General features: G+C 36.2%; 1 protein-coding gene across 2 annotated transcripts in view; it reads right to left on the bottom strand.

Annotated features, from left to right (window-relative positions):
* Positions 1 to 11234: 11234 nt before the first annotated feature.
* Positions 11235 to 18000, bottom strand: part of NPY1R (neuropeptide Y receptor Y1) — a 21299-nt gene continuing 14533 nt past the window's right edge. For both annotated transcript variants that reach the window (XM_050791833.1, XM_050791832.1), the window contains exons 2-3: positions 13128 to 13977; positions 11235 to 13026 (exon numbers count right to left, since the gene is read on the bottom strand). In XM_050791833.1, coding sequence (XP_050647790.1) covers positions 12574 to 13026; positions 13128 to 13826 — 1152 coding nt within the window. In that variant the 5' untranslated portion in view covers positions 13827 to 13977 and the 3' untranslated portion in view covers positions 11235 to 12573. The remainder of the gene's footprint in view (positions 13027 to 13127; positions 13978 to 18000) is intronic.

The raw sequence follows: 18000 nt of genomic DNA, 5'->3' as shown, positions 1-18000 counted from the left end.
AGTTCACAGCAAAATGGAGTACAAAGTACAGAAATTTCCCATTTACCCCTTGCTGCCCCATATGCACAGTTTTCCCACTATCAAAATCCCACACCAGAGTGAAACATTTGTTACAATTGATGAAACTACATTAACATATCATTATCACCCAAAGTCCATAGTGTACATCACAGTTCACTCTTGGTGGTGCACGTTCTATGAGTCTTGACAAATGTATAGTGACATGTATCCACCATCGTAGTATCTTACAGAGTAGTTTCATTGCCCTAAAAATACTCTGCACTCTGCCTATTTGTCCCTCATTCCCTTTACCACTGGAAAACACTGAATTTTTTCCAGTCTCCATTATTTTGCTTTCTTCACAGTGTCATATAGTTGGAATCATACAGTATAAAGCTTTTTCAGATTGGCTTTTTTCAATTAGGAAAATGAATTTAAGGTTTCTTCACATCTTTTCATGGTTTGATAGCTCATTTCTTTTTAGCACTAAATAATATTCTATTGTCTAGCTATATCATCGTTTATTCATTCACCTTCTGAAGGACATCGTGGTTGCTTCCAAGTTTTGGCAAGGAAGAGTAAAGCTGCTATAAACATCCATGTGCAAGCTTTGTGTAGACATAAGTTTTTAACTCTTTTGGGTAAATACCAAGGAGTGTGATTGTTGGATCATATGGTAAGAATATGTTCAGTATTATAAGAACTTCCAAACTATCTTCCAGTGTGACTGTACCCTTTTGAATTCTCACTAGAAATGAATGAGAGTTCCTGTTGCTCCCCATCCTTGCCAGCATTTGGTGTTGTTAGTCTTTTGGCCGTTCTAATGGTATATGGTAGTATCTCTTTGTTATTTTAATTTTCAATTCTCTAATGACATATGATATTGAGCAACTTTTCATATGCTTATTTATCTTCTGTGTAACTTTTTTTGGTAAAATATCTGTTCAAGTATTATACATTTTTACATTGAGCTATTACTTTTCTTGTTGAGTTTTCAAAGTTCTTTGTATGTTTTTGATTACAGCCTCTTATCAGATATGTCTTTTTTTTAAATTTTATTTTAAGTCCTGGGATCCATGTGCAGGATGTGCAGGTTTGTTACATAGGTAAACGTGTGCCAAGGTGGTTTGCTGCACCTATCAACCCATCACCTAGGTATTAAGCCCAACATGCATTAGCTATTTATCCTGATTCTCTCCCTCCCCTGACTCCCTGGCAACAGGCCCCAGTGTGTGTTGTTCCCCTCCCTGTGTCCATGTGTTCTCATTGTTCAACTCCCACTTGTGAGTGAGAAGATACAGCGTTTGGATTTTTGTTCCTGTATTAGTTTGCTGAGGATAATGGCTTCCAGCTCCATCCACGTCCCTGCAAAAGACATGATCTCATTCCTTTTTATGGCTGCATAGTATTCCATGGCATACATGCACCACATATTCTTAATTCAGGCTATCGTTGATGGCATTTGCATTGATTCCATGTCTATGCTATTGTGAAGAGTGTTGCAATAAACATACATGTGCATGTATGTTTATAATAGAATGATTTATATTCCTTGGCTATATACCCAGTAATGGGATTGCTGGGTCAAATGGTATTTCAAAGTGGGCAAAGAACATGAACAGGCACTTCTCAAAAGAAGACATTTATGCAGTCAACAAACATATGAAAAAATGCTCAATATCACTGATCATTAGAGAAATGCAAATCAAAACCACAATGAGATACCATCTCATGCCAGTCAGAATGGTGATTATTAAAAAGTCAAGAATCAAGAGAAACTGGTGAGACTGTAGAGAAATAGGAACACTTTTACATGTTGGTGGGAATGTAAATTAGTTCAATGATTATAGAAGACAGTATGGCGATTCCTCAAGGATCTAGAACCAGATAAGTCTTTTGAAAATATTTCCTCCTAGGTCTGTGGCTTCTCTTCTCATTCTCTCCTTGCTTTTGCTACTTTTATTTTAGGTTCAGGGAGTACATGTGCAGGTTTGTTACATGGGCAAATTGCATGTTGCTGAGGCTTGGTGTATGAATGATCCCATCACCCAGGTAGCAAATGTAGTATAAGTAGCCTTCCAACCCATGCCTCCTTCCCATCCTCCCCCATGAAGCAGTCCCCAGTGTTGTTGTTCCTATCTTTTTGTCTATATGTATTCAATATTTAGCCTCCACTTCTAAGTGAGAACATGTGGTATTTGATATTGTGTTCCTCTATTAGTCGGCTTTGCTGAGAGTTTTTATTATAAATGGATGCTAGATTTTTTCAAATGTTTTTTCTGCATCCATTAACATGATCATGTGATTTTTTAGCCTGTTGATGTGATAAATTACGTTAATTGATATTCAGTTGATATTCAACTATACCCAGTTAATTGATGGTGCTATTGAGTTCAACTATGCCCTTACTGATTTTCTGACTGCTGTATCTGTCCATTTCTAATTGAGGGATGTTGAAATCTTCAACTATAATAGTGGATTCATTTCTTTCTCCTTGTAGTTAAATCAGTTTTTACCTCACATATTATGCTACTCTTTTGTTAGTCATATAAATGTTAATTTTTTTATGTCTTCTTGGAGAACTGACATTTATCATTATATAATGGCCCATTTTATGTCCAATAACTTTCCTTCCTTTGAATGCTGTTCTGTCTGAAATTAACATAGCTACTCCTGCTTTACTTTGATTAATATTAGCATTGTATATCATTCTCTATCCATGTACTTTTCATCTATGTATCTTTATATTTAAAATGGGTTTCTTATAGACAACAAATAGTTGGATCTTGTTTTTTGCCCACTCTAACAATCTCCATACTTTAACTGGTGCATTTAGATCATTGATGTTCAAAGTGATTCTTGATATTGTTGGATTAATGTTTGTCATAGTTGCTATTATTTTCAGCTTGTTGCCCTTATACTTTGTCCCAATTTTTTCCACTTTTTTTTTTTTTGCCTTTGTGGTTTTAATTGTTTATTTTATATAATACCATTTTATCCTCTCTCAGTATGTCAGTCATGATATTTTAATTGTTTTAGTGGGTTTTTAAAACTATTTTTAGTACTGTAGTCTTTTTTTACTATTATAATATTTTTTTCTAGAATTTATAATACACATTTACAACTAATCTAAGCCCACTTTCAGAAACACTATACCACTTGTATTAGTCCATTCTTGCACTGCTATAAAGAAGTACCCAAGGCTAGGTAATTTATAAAGAAAAGAGTTTTAATTGGGCCACAATTTTGCACACTGTACAGGAAGCATAATGACTTTTGCTTCTGGGGAAGCCTCAGGAAGCTTTATACATGGCAGGAGGCAAAAGGGGAGTGATGCACTTCTTACACAGCAAGAGCAGGACTTGTGGGGGAAAAGTGTTCCACACTTTTAAACAATCAAATCTTCGAATAATTCACTTACTATCACAAGAAGAGCACCAAGAGGATGGTGCTAAACCATTAATGAGAACTACACCCACATAATCCAATCACTTCCTCCCAGTCCCCACCTCCAACACTGGGGATTACAATTCAACATGAGATTTGAGTGGAGACACAGATTAAAACCAGGTGATTCCACCCCAGCACCTCCCAAATCTCATGTCCTTCTCACATTGCAAAATACAGTCATGCCTTCCCAACAGTCCCTCAAAGTCTTAACTTATTCTAGCATTAACTCAAAAGTTCAAAGTCCAAAGTCTCGTCTAAGACAAGGTTAGTTCCTTCCACCTATGAGCCTGTAAAATCAAAAACAAGTTAGCTACATTCAACATACAATGGGGGTATAGGCATTGGGTATACATTGCCATTCCAAAAGGGAGAAATCAGCCGAAAGAAAGGGACTATAGGACCCAAGCAAGTCCAAAACCCAGCAGAACACTTATTGAATCTTAAAGCTCCAAAATAATCCCTTTTGACTCTATGTCTCACATCTAGGGCATACTAATGCAAACAGGGGGCTCCCAAAGCCTTAAGCAGCTCTGCCCCTGTGGCTTTGCAGGATCCAGTCCCAGTGGCTGCTCTCAAAGACTGAAGTTGAGTGTCTGCAACTTTTCCAGGCACAGAGTGCAAGCTCCTAGGGGACCTACTATTCTGGGATCTGAAGAATAGTGGCCTCTTTCTCACAGCTCCACTAGGGAGTGCCCCAGTGGGGACTCTGTGTAGGGGCTCCAACCTCACGTTTCCCCTCTGCACTGCACTAGTAGAGGTTCTCCATGAGGACTCTGTCCCTGCAGCAGGCTTCTGCTTGGACATCCAGGTATTTCCATCCATCCTCTGAAATCTAGGCAGAGGCTTCCAAGCCTCAACTCTTCTTACATTCTGCACACCTGCAGGCTTAATGCCACATGGAAACAGCCAAGGCTTATGGCTTACATCTTCTGAAGAAGTGGTCTGAGATGTACGTGGGCCCCTTTGAGCCACAGCTGGAGCTGAAGCAGGTGGAATGCAGAAAGCAGTGTCTAGAGGTGGCGCAGGGCATTGGGGTCCTGGTTCTGGCCCACAAAACCACTGTCTTCCTAAGCCTCTGGGTCTGTGATGGGAAGGGCTACTGTGAAAATCTCTGAAATGTCTTAGAGGCCTTTTCCCTATTGTCTTGCATATTAGCACTTGCCTTCCTTTTAGATATGCAAATTTATGCAGTTTGCTTGAATTCCTCTTCTGTAAATGGGCTTTCCTTTTCTACCACATGACTAGGCTGCAAATTTTCCAAACTTTTAGGCTGTGCTTCCCCTTTAAATATAAGTTCCAGTTTCAGGTTATTTCTTTGCTCATGCATATGAGCTTAGCTGTTCAAAGCAACCAGGTCACATCTTAAATACTTTGCTACTTAGAAATTTCTTGTGCCAGATACCCTAAATCATTATTCTTAAGTTTAAAGTTTCACAGATCCCTAGAACCGAAGCACAAGTTCTTTGCTAAAGCATAACCAAAGTGACCTTTGTTCCACTTCCCAATAAGTTCCTCATTTCCATCTGAGACCTCATCAGCCTGGACTTCATTGTCTATATCACTATCAGCATTTTGATCACAATTTAACAAGTCTCTAGGAAGTTTCAAATTTCTCTTCATCTTCCTTTCTTCTTCTGAGCCCTCCACAGTCTTACAACCTCTGCCTGTTACCCAATTCCAAAGCTGCTTTCACATTTTCAGGTATCTTTATAGCAATGCTCCACTTCTCAGTACCAATTTTCTATATTAGTTAATTATTGCACTGCCATAAAGAAATATCTGAGACTACATAACTTACAAAGAAAATAGGTTTAATTGGCTCACAGTTTTGCACACTGTACAGGAAGCATATTGGCTTCTGCCTCTTGGGAGGCCTTGGGAAGCTGTTACTCATAGAAGAAGGCAAAGGGGGAGTGAGGTACTTCTTACATAGCAGGAGCAGAACTCTAGGGGGGGTGGGGGGAAGTGCTACAGACTTTTAAACAACCAGATCTTGCAATAACTCACTCACTCACTATCACAAGAAGAGCACCAAGAGGATGGTGCTAAACCATGAATGAGAACTACACCCACATAATCCAATCACCTCCCACCAAGCCCCACCTCCAACACTGGGGATTACAATTCCACATGGGATTTGGGCGAGAACAGAGATTTAACCATATCACCACTTCACAGGTAATGTACCTTGTAATAACAAAATAATTTGAATTATTTCCTCCCATCCCTCGTATCATGGCTGTCATTCATTTTACTTGTATATAAGCATATATAAGCATATATATTATATATATACAGAAATTATATATATATAAAATCAAATAAATTTTTGCTATTACTATTTTGAGCAAACTGTTATCTGTTAGGTCAATTGGGAATACAAAAAAATAAAGTTTTATTTTACCCTAACTTATTCTTTCTTTGATGTTCTTCCTGTCTTTATGTAGATTTGAGTTTCTGACTTGTAATATTTTCCTTCTCTCTAAAGAATTCCTTTTAACATTTTTTGTTTAAGGCCTATTTTGATTTCTGATGATTTCTCTGTTTGCCTGAGAAAGTATTTATTTCTCATTCACTTTTGAAGGATAATTTTAAAGGGTACAGAATTCTAGCTTGGTAGGTAATTTTTTCTTCTCAAGATTTTAAATATTTTGCTCCACTCTATTCCTGCTTATATGGTTTCTGAGAAGTCAGATATAATTCTTATCTTTGCTCCTCTATAGGTAACATGTTTTTCCTCTGGTTTCTTTCAGAATGTTTTGTTTATCTTCTATTTTCTAAAATGTGAAATGATATGTCTATATATAGCTTTTTAAATATTTATCTTGTGTTCTCTGAGTTCCTGGGTCTATGGTTTGGTATCTGTTACTAATTTGAGAAATTCCTTATTGTTATTGCTTCAAATATTTCTTCTGTTCTTTACTCTCTTTTCCTTCTCATATTCCCATTTTGCTTATGTTATACTTTTTATAGGTGAACTGCAGTTCTTAGATATTTGTTCTTTTCACAATTTTCTTTCTCTTTGCTTTCCTGTTAGGTATTTCCATGCCATATGTCCAAGCTCAGATACTCTTTCTCAGCCATGTCCATTCCACCAATGAGCATGAAAAGCATTCTTCATGTCTCTTTGTGTTTTTGCTCTCTAGTATTTCTTTTTTATTCTTAGAATTTTCATCTGTCTGCTTGCATTGTCCATCTGTTCTTGCATGCTATCCACTTTATCCATCTGAGCCCTTAGCATGTGAATTATAGTTGTTTCAAAGTATTGGTCTGATAGTTCCAATATCCCTACCATATCTTAGTCTGGTTCTGATGCTTGCTGTCTCCTCAAACTGTGCTTTTCTGTCTTTTAGTATGCCTTGTAATTTTTCCTTGATGGCTGGATATGAGGTGCTGGGGAATAGACTTGCTACAGAAAGGCTTTTAGTAATGTAGTGGGAAGGTATTGAGGATGGGAAAGCATTCTATAGAACTAAGATTTGTCCTCAGTCTTTTAGTAAGCCTTTGAACTGAGAATTTCAGAAGCGCTTCTCAGTTTTCTCTCTCACGAAGTGAAACAGGATGACTACAGGAGGCAGGAATTGGATATTTCTCTTCTGCCAGGTCACTTAAGTGCTAATAAAACTGTAACAGCTTACACTATAGTAAAATAGTGTCTCTAGAGGGCAGACCTGTTAGGAAGAGCAGAATGCTTTGGTCTATTTCAGAGAATTGGTTTCTTTTCTCCTCTCCCTGCCAGAAGCACATGGAATTTTTCTCCAATATCCATTGTGATAATGTAGTTGAACTCCTAGGGGTAAAACTCACAAAAGTGGGGGGATCTCCCTATGACTGGTTTCCCTGGGAGTTTTTAATGCTCACACTTGTCCTGTTGTAGGAACCACTCAGGTCTCCTACTCAGGCACTGGTTGGTTCCAATGGAGGTTTCTTCTTAGGGATTTCTGCTACAGTGAATTGTGATTTTTTTTTTTTTTATATTGGTCTGTCTCTCTAATTTTGGGGGCAGCAGATTTTCCTTCTGACCTCACTTTTCTGAAAGATCTAAGAAGAGTTGTTGATTTTTCAGTTTGTTCAGGTTTTTGCTTGTTAGGATAAAGTGACAACTTCCAAGCCCCTTACATATGAGACCAGAAACCAAAACTTGGAATTTTTTTTTTTGGAGTAGTGAAAATTCTCTGGAGCTAGATAGGGATGATGATTTAACAACTCTGTTAATATTCTAAAAACTACTGAATTATATACTTTTAAAAAGTGAATGTATGTCACTTTTTAGTATGCCAATTGAATCTCAATAATAAAATCATAGAACAGATTAGCCAGAAATACAAATAACATTCACAATTTTCACTCCTGATGACAAAATAAAAAGATGCTTGAGAAATGCTATTTAGGACAAAAGTAGTCCTATAATAAAATGTATTTAAATGCTATGTCAAAAAGCACAGACCATAATATAATGCTGTTAGGTGACAGGGCCGTAGTGTCATTTCATCAATTACTTTGCTTCAGTATGTTTTTTGACTTGAATAAAATAGTGTTCACCATTAGTCAACAATTTCAACTGATAGCCCTTTATGTTATCTCCCAGATAATATTCAATATTTAGAAGTCAGATAGGCAGCAATGTTTATTCTAAAACTGAATTCATAGATGTTTTTCTAGTCTGTGGGCTAGAATATGGGCCCATGTAAAGTAATACTCTAGACTCCAAAGGAGAGAAAGTTGATCAAAACTAGTCAGGTTTCAAAGCCCCAGCCATTTACTGGGAAAATGCTCCCAGAAGATGACTCTGGCATTGACTTGGAAACTAGAAGAATAAGGATGTGTAAACCAAAATGACAGAGAAAATAAAGACCTGCAGCTTTGCAGTGATAACTTTTGGATGGAACAGATTTGTGTCTCAATTCTGCAACTATGTCTAAACAACCATGATTAGAAGTTTGTCTTAGATCTCAGAGGGTGACATTAAAAACATCTCTTATTTTTTTGAAATTATTAAGGCTCAGAACAGACCTGGCCTGCAGATGGGGTCATATGTGGATCCAGTAATGGAAAGATACGAGACGCAGAGCTTGAGGAATTCAGGCAGAGGCTGGCGTGTGGGGAAGAGTTTTAGTGTGTGCTGGTTAAAAACTTATTGTTATATTAAGACTCAGGAACCAAACTGCCTGGATTTGAATCCTAGTCCTATCTTTTACTAGCTGAGTGACACTGGGCAAGTTATATAATCTCTCATGCCTGAATTTCCTTATCTGTGAAATGAGAAAAACAAAAGTACTACTTCGTAGGGTAGTTTGTGATAAGCACTACAGATATAATAGCTTTGATAAGAGATCAAGAAATGAAGAGCAATGAAAACAAACTCACTGTAGAATTATATAGGCCATATATCTATATATACAAATATATATATTCTTAGCCACATAATGTGTGGCCTGTGCACACACGTGTACACAAAAATATATTAATAAACGAATCATGGGATAAACACAATTTGAGAAATCTTACTAATTTGCCCTGGTAAGTCATGTTCTCATTTCACCAGCTGCTCTCACCTGCTCAGACACTTAAGTCCAACATGTTTGAAGGACCATGGCAATAAGCAGACAAAGAAAATATGGAGACTATCAAAGAATTCAGGACTCATTGAGAAACTACCTTAATTCCAGCACAATCCTTGATTGCTGAGGAAAGCAACCCTGGTGTGATCAAACACTTAGCAGTGCCCATAAACTCTGAATTGCAGTAACGACACAAGGCCAGACATTCCTGAAGCCCCAGCTTAAACTGCCTCTTTCCACCACTATTATTGTGTAGATATTTAAATTGTCAAAGTCTCTATTTGACTGTCAACATTTGAAATTACAGTATGTATTTATATTTCCTTGAGAATTTGTGGGATAAATTTCAGTATAATATGTACTTACACTTTCTTGGAATATGTAAAAACGAAATAAGAGAATAAAGTTAACAGCACAGAAATAAAATTAATGCGAATAACGAAATTCTATTTTTAAGCAGAATTGTTTAATTCAGAAAGGGAGATAACGGGTACATATAATCAAAATGACCATTTTCTCTCAACTCTTCTACTTCACTGCATTCCTTCTGCAGCTAAAATCAGAAAGAAGGTAGATGGCAGTGTTACGCCCTAAGATTGTAACTTGTAAAGAGAGAAGAAAATAATTCTTTTCTAAACTGTTGCAGGTATAGTTCAGTCATTAGTTTAGTAGCATTGGACAGACCTGGGTTTGATTCCTGCTCTACCTATTATTCAATGTGTTCCTCATACAGATATTTCAACTGGAGCTTCAGTCTCTTCTTATGTGAAGTGGCAATAACATTAGTCCTCACAGGTACTTAAGTACCTGACACAGTACTTGGCACATACTAGTTTAAATATTCTAGCTATTATCAATTTACTTAAAATTCATATAAGCCATATTGTAATTATACTCTTCTACTAACTTAATTTTTTTTGTTCTTGGGTTTAAGAAAACCTAGTGGTTCGTTCCACAGTCATGTTTAATATGGCCTTTTTTTTTCTTCTTGAACTGCAATGCATCTGTAGCTGACCCTTGACTTTATTAGTAGCTCATCAATATATTTGGACAAAAGAAGAGTTTGATGTTTGGTTCATTATTTATGTGAACTCAAGGAGTCGGCAGCATACACAGCTGAATGAGAATTCTAGAAATGGCCTTTTCAGCAAATGTATGACAAAGAAGCACTTACTTATTAAGATTCTTCCCAAGTAACAACTTGTTTCCATATTATCTAGACAGAGAAAGAAATAAATTCCCATTTGTCCCCAAAAGCAGAAAAAACATCAAGTTGTTCAAAAATTCAGGCTTGGGTAAGGAAAAATTATATTTTCTAATAAGTATTACAAGGTAATTTTATAATTTTATTTTTTTGAGACGGAGTCTCACTCTGTTGCCCAGGCTAGAGTGCAGTGGCATGATCTCAGCTCACCACAACCTCTGCCTCCTGGGTTTAAGCGATTCTCCTGCCTCAGCCTCCCAAGTAGCTGGGACTACAGGCGTACGCCACTACACCTGGCCAAATTTTGTATTTTTAGTAGAGACATGTTTTCACCATATTGGACAGGGTTGTCTTGAACTCCTGACCTCGTGATCCACCCGTCTCAGCCTCCCAAAGTGCTGGGATTACAGGTGTGAGCCACTGTGCCCAGCGGAGTTTTTTTTTTTTTTTTTAATTTGGTTAACTAAAGGACATTCTTAGGCTATAATTTGATTTCATATTACCATTCAATGTAAAAAGTGTGATATTTGTTTGAGTTACAGGACTGATAATGCAAATTTCTAAAATCTAAAATGCCCTTTTGCTTAGTTTAGAAATGAAAATAATACAATAAAAGAGAAAACATCTTCTTGGCAAAGATTAACTTAGGAGGAAGGATCCAAGAACACTGCAGGACATGAGTTCAACATGATTATCAACAAGAAGGAAGGAAACTTGGTCATTAATCATTTGTTTTGGAAATATATTTTGAAAATGCTTCTAAGTCTTTGCACTGTGCTATATGCACTGGGGACAGTCATGTTAAACAATTCTTGCCTTAAAGAAGCTTACGATCTAGCAAGAGAGGGAGACTGAGCCATTAATGGCTATACTACATCAATGGTTATAACCATTGTATAGCCATCGATGGTTATATCACATCAGTGGTTATGTTTCATTAGCAAGCAGATACAGGATGCTTTGGGAACATCATGGGAGGGAAGTCATGGGATGAGAAAAAATGAAACTGAAAGAGACTCCTCAGAAAAAGCAAAAACAATATTGATTTTAATAAAATGTCCCCCCTTTTATAATCAAACACATTTAATACTTTATCTGTATAATACATTGAAGTATGTCTTGTTCTTTAAAATATAGTTTCTCCAAATGATTCTGAGGCTCAATCATGATTACAAGATACATGAAATTAGGCACATTAACATAACACAACTATTAGTAATCTTTACAGTGCATTATTTATAAGACGCCACAAGTCACACAGTTTATACATGTTAAAATGGGCTATATGAAGTATTCTCAGTTTTTGTGTATTTTTTCCCTGCTAGGTGAAGTGAATATTCTTTTAACATTGTACTTGGTGTTATCTCCTTTGAAAGATGGACATTGAAAGTTAAAAATCAGTCACTATATAGGCACTGCTGTAAGGAAAACACCTTTTGTGTTTCTATATATTGTAAGTGGAAATGCCTTTTGAGTACATATTTATGCCAGAAAGCTTGACAAACACTGAACAGTCTGTTAAAAAAAAGAAAGGAAAATCTCTTGACCATCAATTCAAATGAATATAATTTAACTATTTGCAGCAATACTAATTTACTTTATTAATTACTCTGAAATGCTCTTGTTGTCAGGTACCAAAATAGTTTTGAAGTTAGGGAGCTGCTTTCTCTCTTCATTCTTGTGGGTGCCCTAATTCCCTGTAATATTTGCAGCTGAGAAGTACGTATTTTTATTCATTTTTAAATTTTCATTTAAGTGACAATCAATTGGGAGCAAATTAAATCCTCCCTTAAGGTGAAAAAAAAAAACACAAAAAACACAAAAAACACCAAAAATCAGAAACCTCAAACCACTTCTGACTGACTTCAGACCCTCCTTTGGCTCCTGAATGCTGCTTTTGCATACTGTTACTACTGTAACACACTAAAATGATGCCTATCTTAAAATAAGGACGGCCCAATCTATTGACAGTCTAATCTAATCTAATCAAGATGACCCAATCTAATGGCAGTATTGGATGGCAAGTACTTCTGAAGTCGGTTAATAGTAATACTTTAAAGAAATTTCATTCCAATAAGTACAATATAAAAGTCTTTATAATATATGCATAAATTCACAAAAAGCACTTCAAAGATGTCTAGTCAAAACTATTTCCAGAAGACCCCAAAGCCCACACCTTTTGTTCCAAATGTAATTATGACAACTACAACAAAAGCAGTAAAAAGCAAGACAAGAAAATCTTAGTCATTTTCAAATGATTTCAACCCCATTCCTTGGGAGAACAGGTAGTCAAAATATGTTGCAGGTTGTGCTTGTTTTTAAACAGACGTCATCTGGGACCATAGGCTATACGTAGTTTCAGATTCTTTCATTATCATCATTGTTGATTTTTTTAAATGCGACAGGGCTTGCTTGCTTCAAAGAAGTCTTGGAAACATCCGTGTGCATGGTGGACATGGCTATTGTTTCATAATCATCATCCCGAGACCGGAAATCACAAAAGTTAAAGAAGAACTGCAAGTCTCTCTGGAAGTTTTTGTTCAGGAATCCATAAAATATGGGGTTGACACAAGTGGATATCATTGCTGTGAGGTGGCAGAGCAGGAATAACAGATTGTGGTTGCAGGTAGCAATGATCTGATGATTCCAATCAAACACAGTGTTAAAGATGGTAAGAGGTAGCCAGCAGACTGCAAATGCTACCACAATGGAGAGCAGCATGATATTGATTCTTTTGGTTTCACTGGACCTGTACTTATTGTCTCTCATCTTGTCCATCATGTTGTTTCTCCTTTTTAAGCGTATATATATCTACGGAAGAAAAACAAATTTAAATAGAAACACTCATTTGATGAGGAATTCTGTGTAAAGAAGGTAAAAAATGAAAATGATAGAAAAAAAAGTTTTCTTACCTTGAAGTAGCAAATAAATATAAAACAAAGTGGACCAAAATACTGCAGCACCAAGAGGAGAGTGGTATAAGACAACCTATGAGAGTCCGATGGAAATTGATCAAAGCACACGTATTTGTCTTTGTACGCATCAAGTGTTACATTTTGGAACGGCTCATCAGTCATTACTTGGTAGATCAGGAAAGGCAGAGAAGAAGCCACAGCAAGGACCCAAATCACAGCAATACCTACATAAGCATGTCTATTATTTGGTCTCCACCCTCGAGGGTTGATTATCAGCTGATGTCGTTCCACAGCAATGAGAACCAGAGAGAAAATGGACACAGTGATTGAAACACATTGCACAAAAGGATTCAACTTACACATTGCCTCACCAAAGACCCAGTGGTCCATTAATGTGTAGACAAATGTAAAGGGGAGACACATGATGGCGACAAGCAAGTCTGAGAAGGAAAGGTTCACAATCAGGATGTTGGTAACATTTCTCATCTCCTTTTGTTTCAGGATGATTATGATCAAGGCCAGGTTTCCAGAGACACCAAGAATGATCACAGCTCCATAAGCAAGAGCTAAGGTAAATATCATGGCCAAGGGCAGATGACAATCATCATTTTCAAAAGCCAAAAGCTGGGCATTCTTCTCTGAGAAATTAGAGTGGACTGAGTGGTTTTCAACCTGGGAAAATAATGTTGAATTCATTTTGATTGGTTTGGTTGTTATGGATTATTTTAGACAAATGGACAGTATGTTTCTTCAAAGCAGGTCAACTGTTCAGCTTATTCTTATTCCCCATATTGGAATCCATTTACCAAAATTATTCTGAATTCTTCATTCCCTTGAACTGAACAATCTGTAAAGAGAAAATGACCAATTGCATTACTAATTTTATTGAGGGCAGTCAAAATGAATTCTGACTCACAGAACTCTTTAAAGTGAAAACACTGAAATAAACAAAATGTAATCTTGTAAACATCTTTCTAAAATAGCAGAAATAGTGAAAACACACTGAATAAAGAAAAAATAAAATTTTTAATTGGACTTGCTTACAGAACAAGTCTTAGTAAAACATAGTGGTCTATAAGTCAGTGAGGAATATATAAATCTTATGCCCCAAGTCTTACATAAACAGTAACAACAGCACATTCCTAAACATTGTAAGAATATGAATGTATAAAAACCACTTAATGAACAGATTAAAACATAAGAAAAATAAACAAAGCAAAACAAAATAAATTACCTAATTCTTCCATATGCTATAGAAATGGAAGAATTAGTGTCAAGGTCAAGTTGTAGCAATAGCTCCACCATACATACACTGGACTGCTTTTTAGGGCAGATGCTATTCAGCACAAGTATATTCAACAAAAGATGATCAATACAGTGAAACATCAAAAAACTTTGCCATGAATGACTATTGAGAGACTACACAATGTTTAATCTGGAAAATACTTAGTAGGAATGGTATAGATGTCTTCTCGTATTTTAATGGGTACCATGTAGAACACAGCGTTGAGCTTAGAATGTTACATCTAATTATATGTACAAGTTAAAAGTAGGGCCAAGAGGTGTACATTATTTTTTTTAAATCACATCATTATGAGGAACAAAAGTTTAATAAAATGGAATTACATGCCTGGAAATCTAGCAAGTGTTCCATATACAAAAGTTGATAACCACCATATGAAAGACCATTTCAGACAGTTCCTGTACTGTGTAGGAGATTCTAACTTTAAGAGTCTGTTATTTTATTAATATGTTAGAAGCTTTCAAGGATTTCTAAGGTATTATTTATGTAAGTATCTTTCCTACCCACCAGACTATATGTGTGTCCAGTGCAAAGATCTAGGTTTTAGTTGTAATTTTGATTTTTCACAGTATTTTGTGATATATTTTTCTCTTATTAACACAAATCACAGACTTGTAGAGTTTTAAAAAGTTTGACATTATTTTAAAAACTCCTTTCAAAAATAAGTCTGATGTTCCCTAGATTGCTAATATGTGAGACAGGGTTTCTTATGTTAATTAACAGGCCATCATGCTTGTATTAAGAAACTGAATTTCATTCTTTTCTTTCTCAAATAAGACCAATAAAGAAAATCGTGCAGAGTTACTTCCATTGAAAGAAAGATAATAAACTTAATAAGCCAGAAATGCATTTGCCTTTTACTTAATGCCTCTAATGAACCTTTCCTTTAATTTTTTTGCTTTCTAGAACATGTTTTTTTTTTTTAATTTAATATTATGAAACCATGATTTGGCCTTATAAAACTTAAGAAGAATAAAGTAAGGGTTGCTATAATGAAGTCAGAATGAAAATATTAAATAATGGTAATGGAATGATTTCAGGTATGAATGTGATTAGAAACGTGGCTCTCTCTTCCTCTATGCATCAACCTGTAATGACTCCCTAATACTTATGTGATAACCACACTTTTTCTTTCAAGAATTCCAAAGGCAGAGAGAATGATCAGTGATTGTCAGAGTTTGAAAACAATCTCAAAGGAGCAGTAATAACTTCAAATTATTTGGAAATCTCTTATTTTAAAAATTCAAGAAAATTTAGCATCATATTTCCTATTTAAGTTACTAAAGAGATATTAAACATGACTTATGAATTAATTATAAGTTTCCCTTCATTATTTAAAGTAAAACTAGCAGAGCAGGGAAAAGCTTTTTATCCTTGTCACCAAGTACCAACAAGTGAATGAGGACCCTGGTTTGAGACACATGAGAGAGAGAATACTAAGTACATTCCGCAGCCTGACACATTAAGACCTCTGCATTATACCTTTTCCACACTTTACTCTAATAATCCCAATGTGAATGTGAATACACTGTTCTAGGCAGGCGAGTCTGTTCACAGTCTACCAAATATAGCTCTGCATCTCCACCTCTGCCATTTTTATTGCTGGGTGTTCTCTCTCTCCCACCATCAATACAAACTCTACCCATCTTTCAAAGCACCATTTAGTTCCTAGAATCCTTAATTGGCTCCTCTCATTTTTAATATAACATCTTTGATGTAGGCATTGTGCATACTTCATAGCACCTTGCAAGTATAAGATTTAAAATAAAACTGTGTTGACTGATATAACTGATGCATGGTTGGAATAGTAGGTTCTTGGGTAAATTAATCCTAGCATCAATAGCTCAATTCCATCATAGTCCTTGAACATGCAAAATGTATGCTAATCACAACAGCCGTGCTCCTAGGTCATGTATATAGGGGAAAATATTACCCTTTATGTAAAAAAATTATTTCTGAAAGAAAATTTATTCATTCAACAAATATTAATTAAACATTTATTTCATGTTAGGCATGGTTTTACTGGAGAGAATGTAACCTTTTCACTGAGTTTCTAGTCTTATGGGCAGAGAAAGACAAGAAGAAAATTAGTAAAAAATATAGTATGCTAGATGATAATAAGTATTATGAAGTAAAACAAAGCAAGAAAGAGGGACTGGGGTTGGGTGAGGTGGTTAACACCTGTAATCCCAGCATTTTAGGAGGCCGAGGTGGATCGCCTAAAGTCAAGAGTTTGAGATCAGCCTGGCCAACATGGTGAAACCTCATCTCTACTAAAAATACAAAAATTAGCCAGGCGGGGTGGAGCACAGCTGTAGTCCCAGCTACTCGGGAGGCTGTGGCAGGAGAATTGCTTGAACCTAGGAGGCAGAGGTTGCACTGAGCCAAGATCAGGCCACCGCACTCCAGCCTGGGCGACAGAGCAAGACTCCATCTCAAAAAAAAAAAAGAGAGAGAGAAACTGGGATTTGGGGGAGCTGCAATTTATTACTCGACTGTAAAAGATGGCCTCTGACTGTCTGAGAAGAAGGTATGTAAGTTAAGACCTGAGAGGAGTGGTGAGTAGGGAAGCCACACAAGTATCTCGGGGATTGCATCCCATAGGGAAAGAACAAACATCCCTAAGGCCTGTGTGTAACTGGTGTGCTAAGTAGCAAGGAGAAGTGGGATAAATAAGGGAGGGACCCTTAGGAAATTAATTGGGAAGGCTAAAGAGGCGGGTACAGACTTCAGGGCCTTTTTTTTTTTTTTTTTTTATGATCTTTGCCTATAATCCTGGGAGAGCTGGGGAGCCTCTGGTGAGTCTTTGGCAAAGGTGTGAAGTTATATGACTTTGGATTTAAAATTATTATTCTAGCTGCTGTTTTCAACACATTTAAGGAAAGAGAAGAAAAGGGGAGATTCATTAGAAAGTTAGTGCAATAATTTGGCAAGAAATAATAGAGACAGAGACCAAGATGTATACCATGGAGAGAAAGAAACAGAAATATTCTACCCACTGACTGATTTGGGCAAAAATGAATACATATAAGAATTCACACAGACATTAAATTATTGCAAAGTACAGGCTACAAACATAGCTTTCTTACAGATGAGTTCAGGTAAAAGCTCTAGTCTGACACTTTTGAAACGGTATTTAATAGGCATGCCCAATGAGGAAGCATTTTTCTTACTAGGTAGAAGTTAATTTAGCTATAGAGAAAATGAAAACTTTATTTTTTTTAAGGTGTTTTCAAGCCTGTTTTACTAATTGTACATTTGGTAGTTATTCCAGTGTGTAAACCAATTCTGCATTGGATAAAATGTGTATTTTCAGTGTACCTTAGTATAATTTCAAGAAAGAATAACTGTCAGGAAAGAACAATACTAAGAGATAATTTACATACCTTATCTTTGCAAAATAAAATAATTTGGTATTTACTATTGTAATCTAATTTGTAAAATAAGCTATGCAGCTACAGAAACTGCAAAAATTAAAGACTTAAGTCTCAGTGTAGCTGCCATGTGCATATAGAGACAAAACAGAGACATTACATACATCACCAATTGGCAAATTAGCCCCCTGCA

Source organism: Macaca thibetana, chromosome 5, assembly GCF_024542745.1.
Source record: "Macaca thibetana thibetana isolate TM-01 chromosome 5, ASM2454274v1, whole genome shotgun sequence".
Classification (NCBI taxonomy): domain Eukaryota; kingdom Metazoa; phylum Chordata; class Mammalia; order Primates; family Cercopithecidae; genus Macaca; species Macaca thibetana.
Note: the sequence above shows the minus strand (reverse complement) of the source record. Positions and strands in the feature narration are given on the sequence as shown.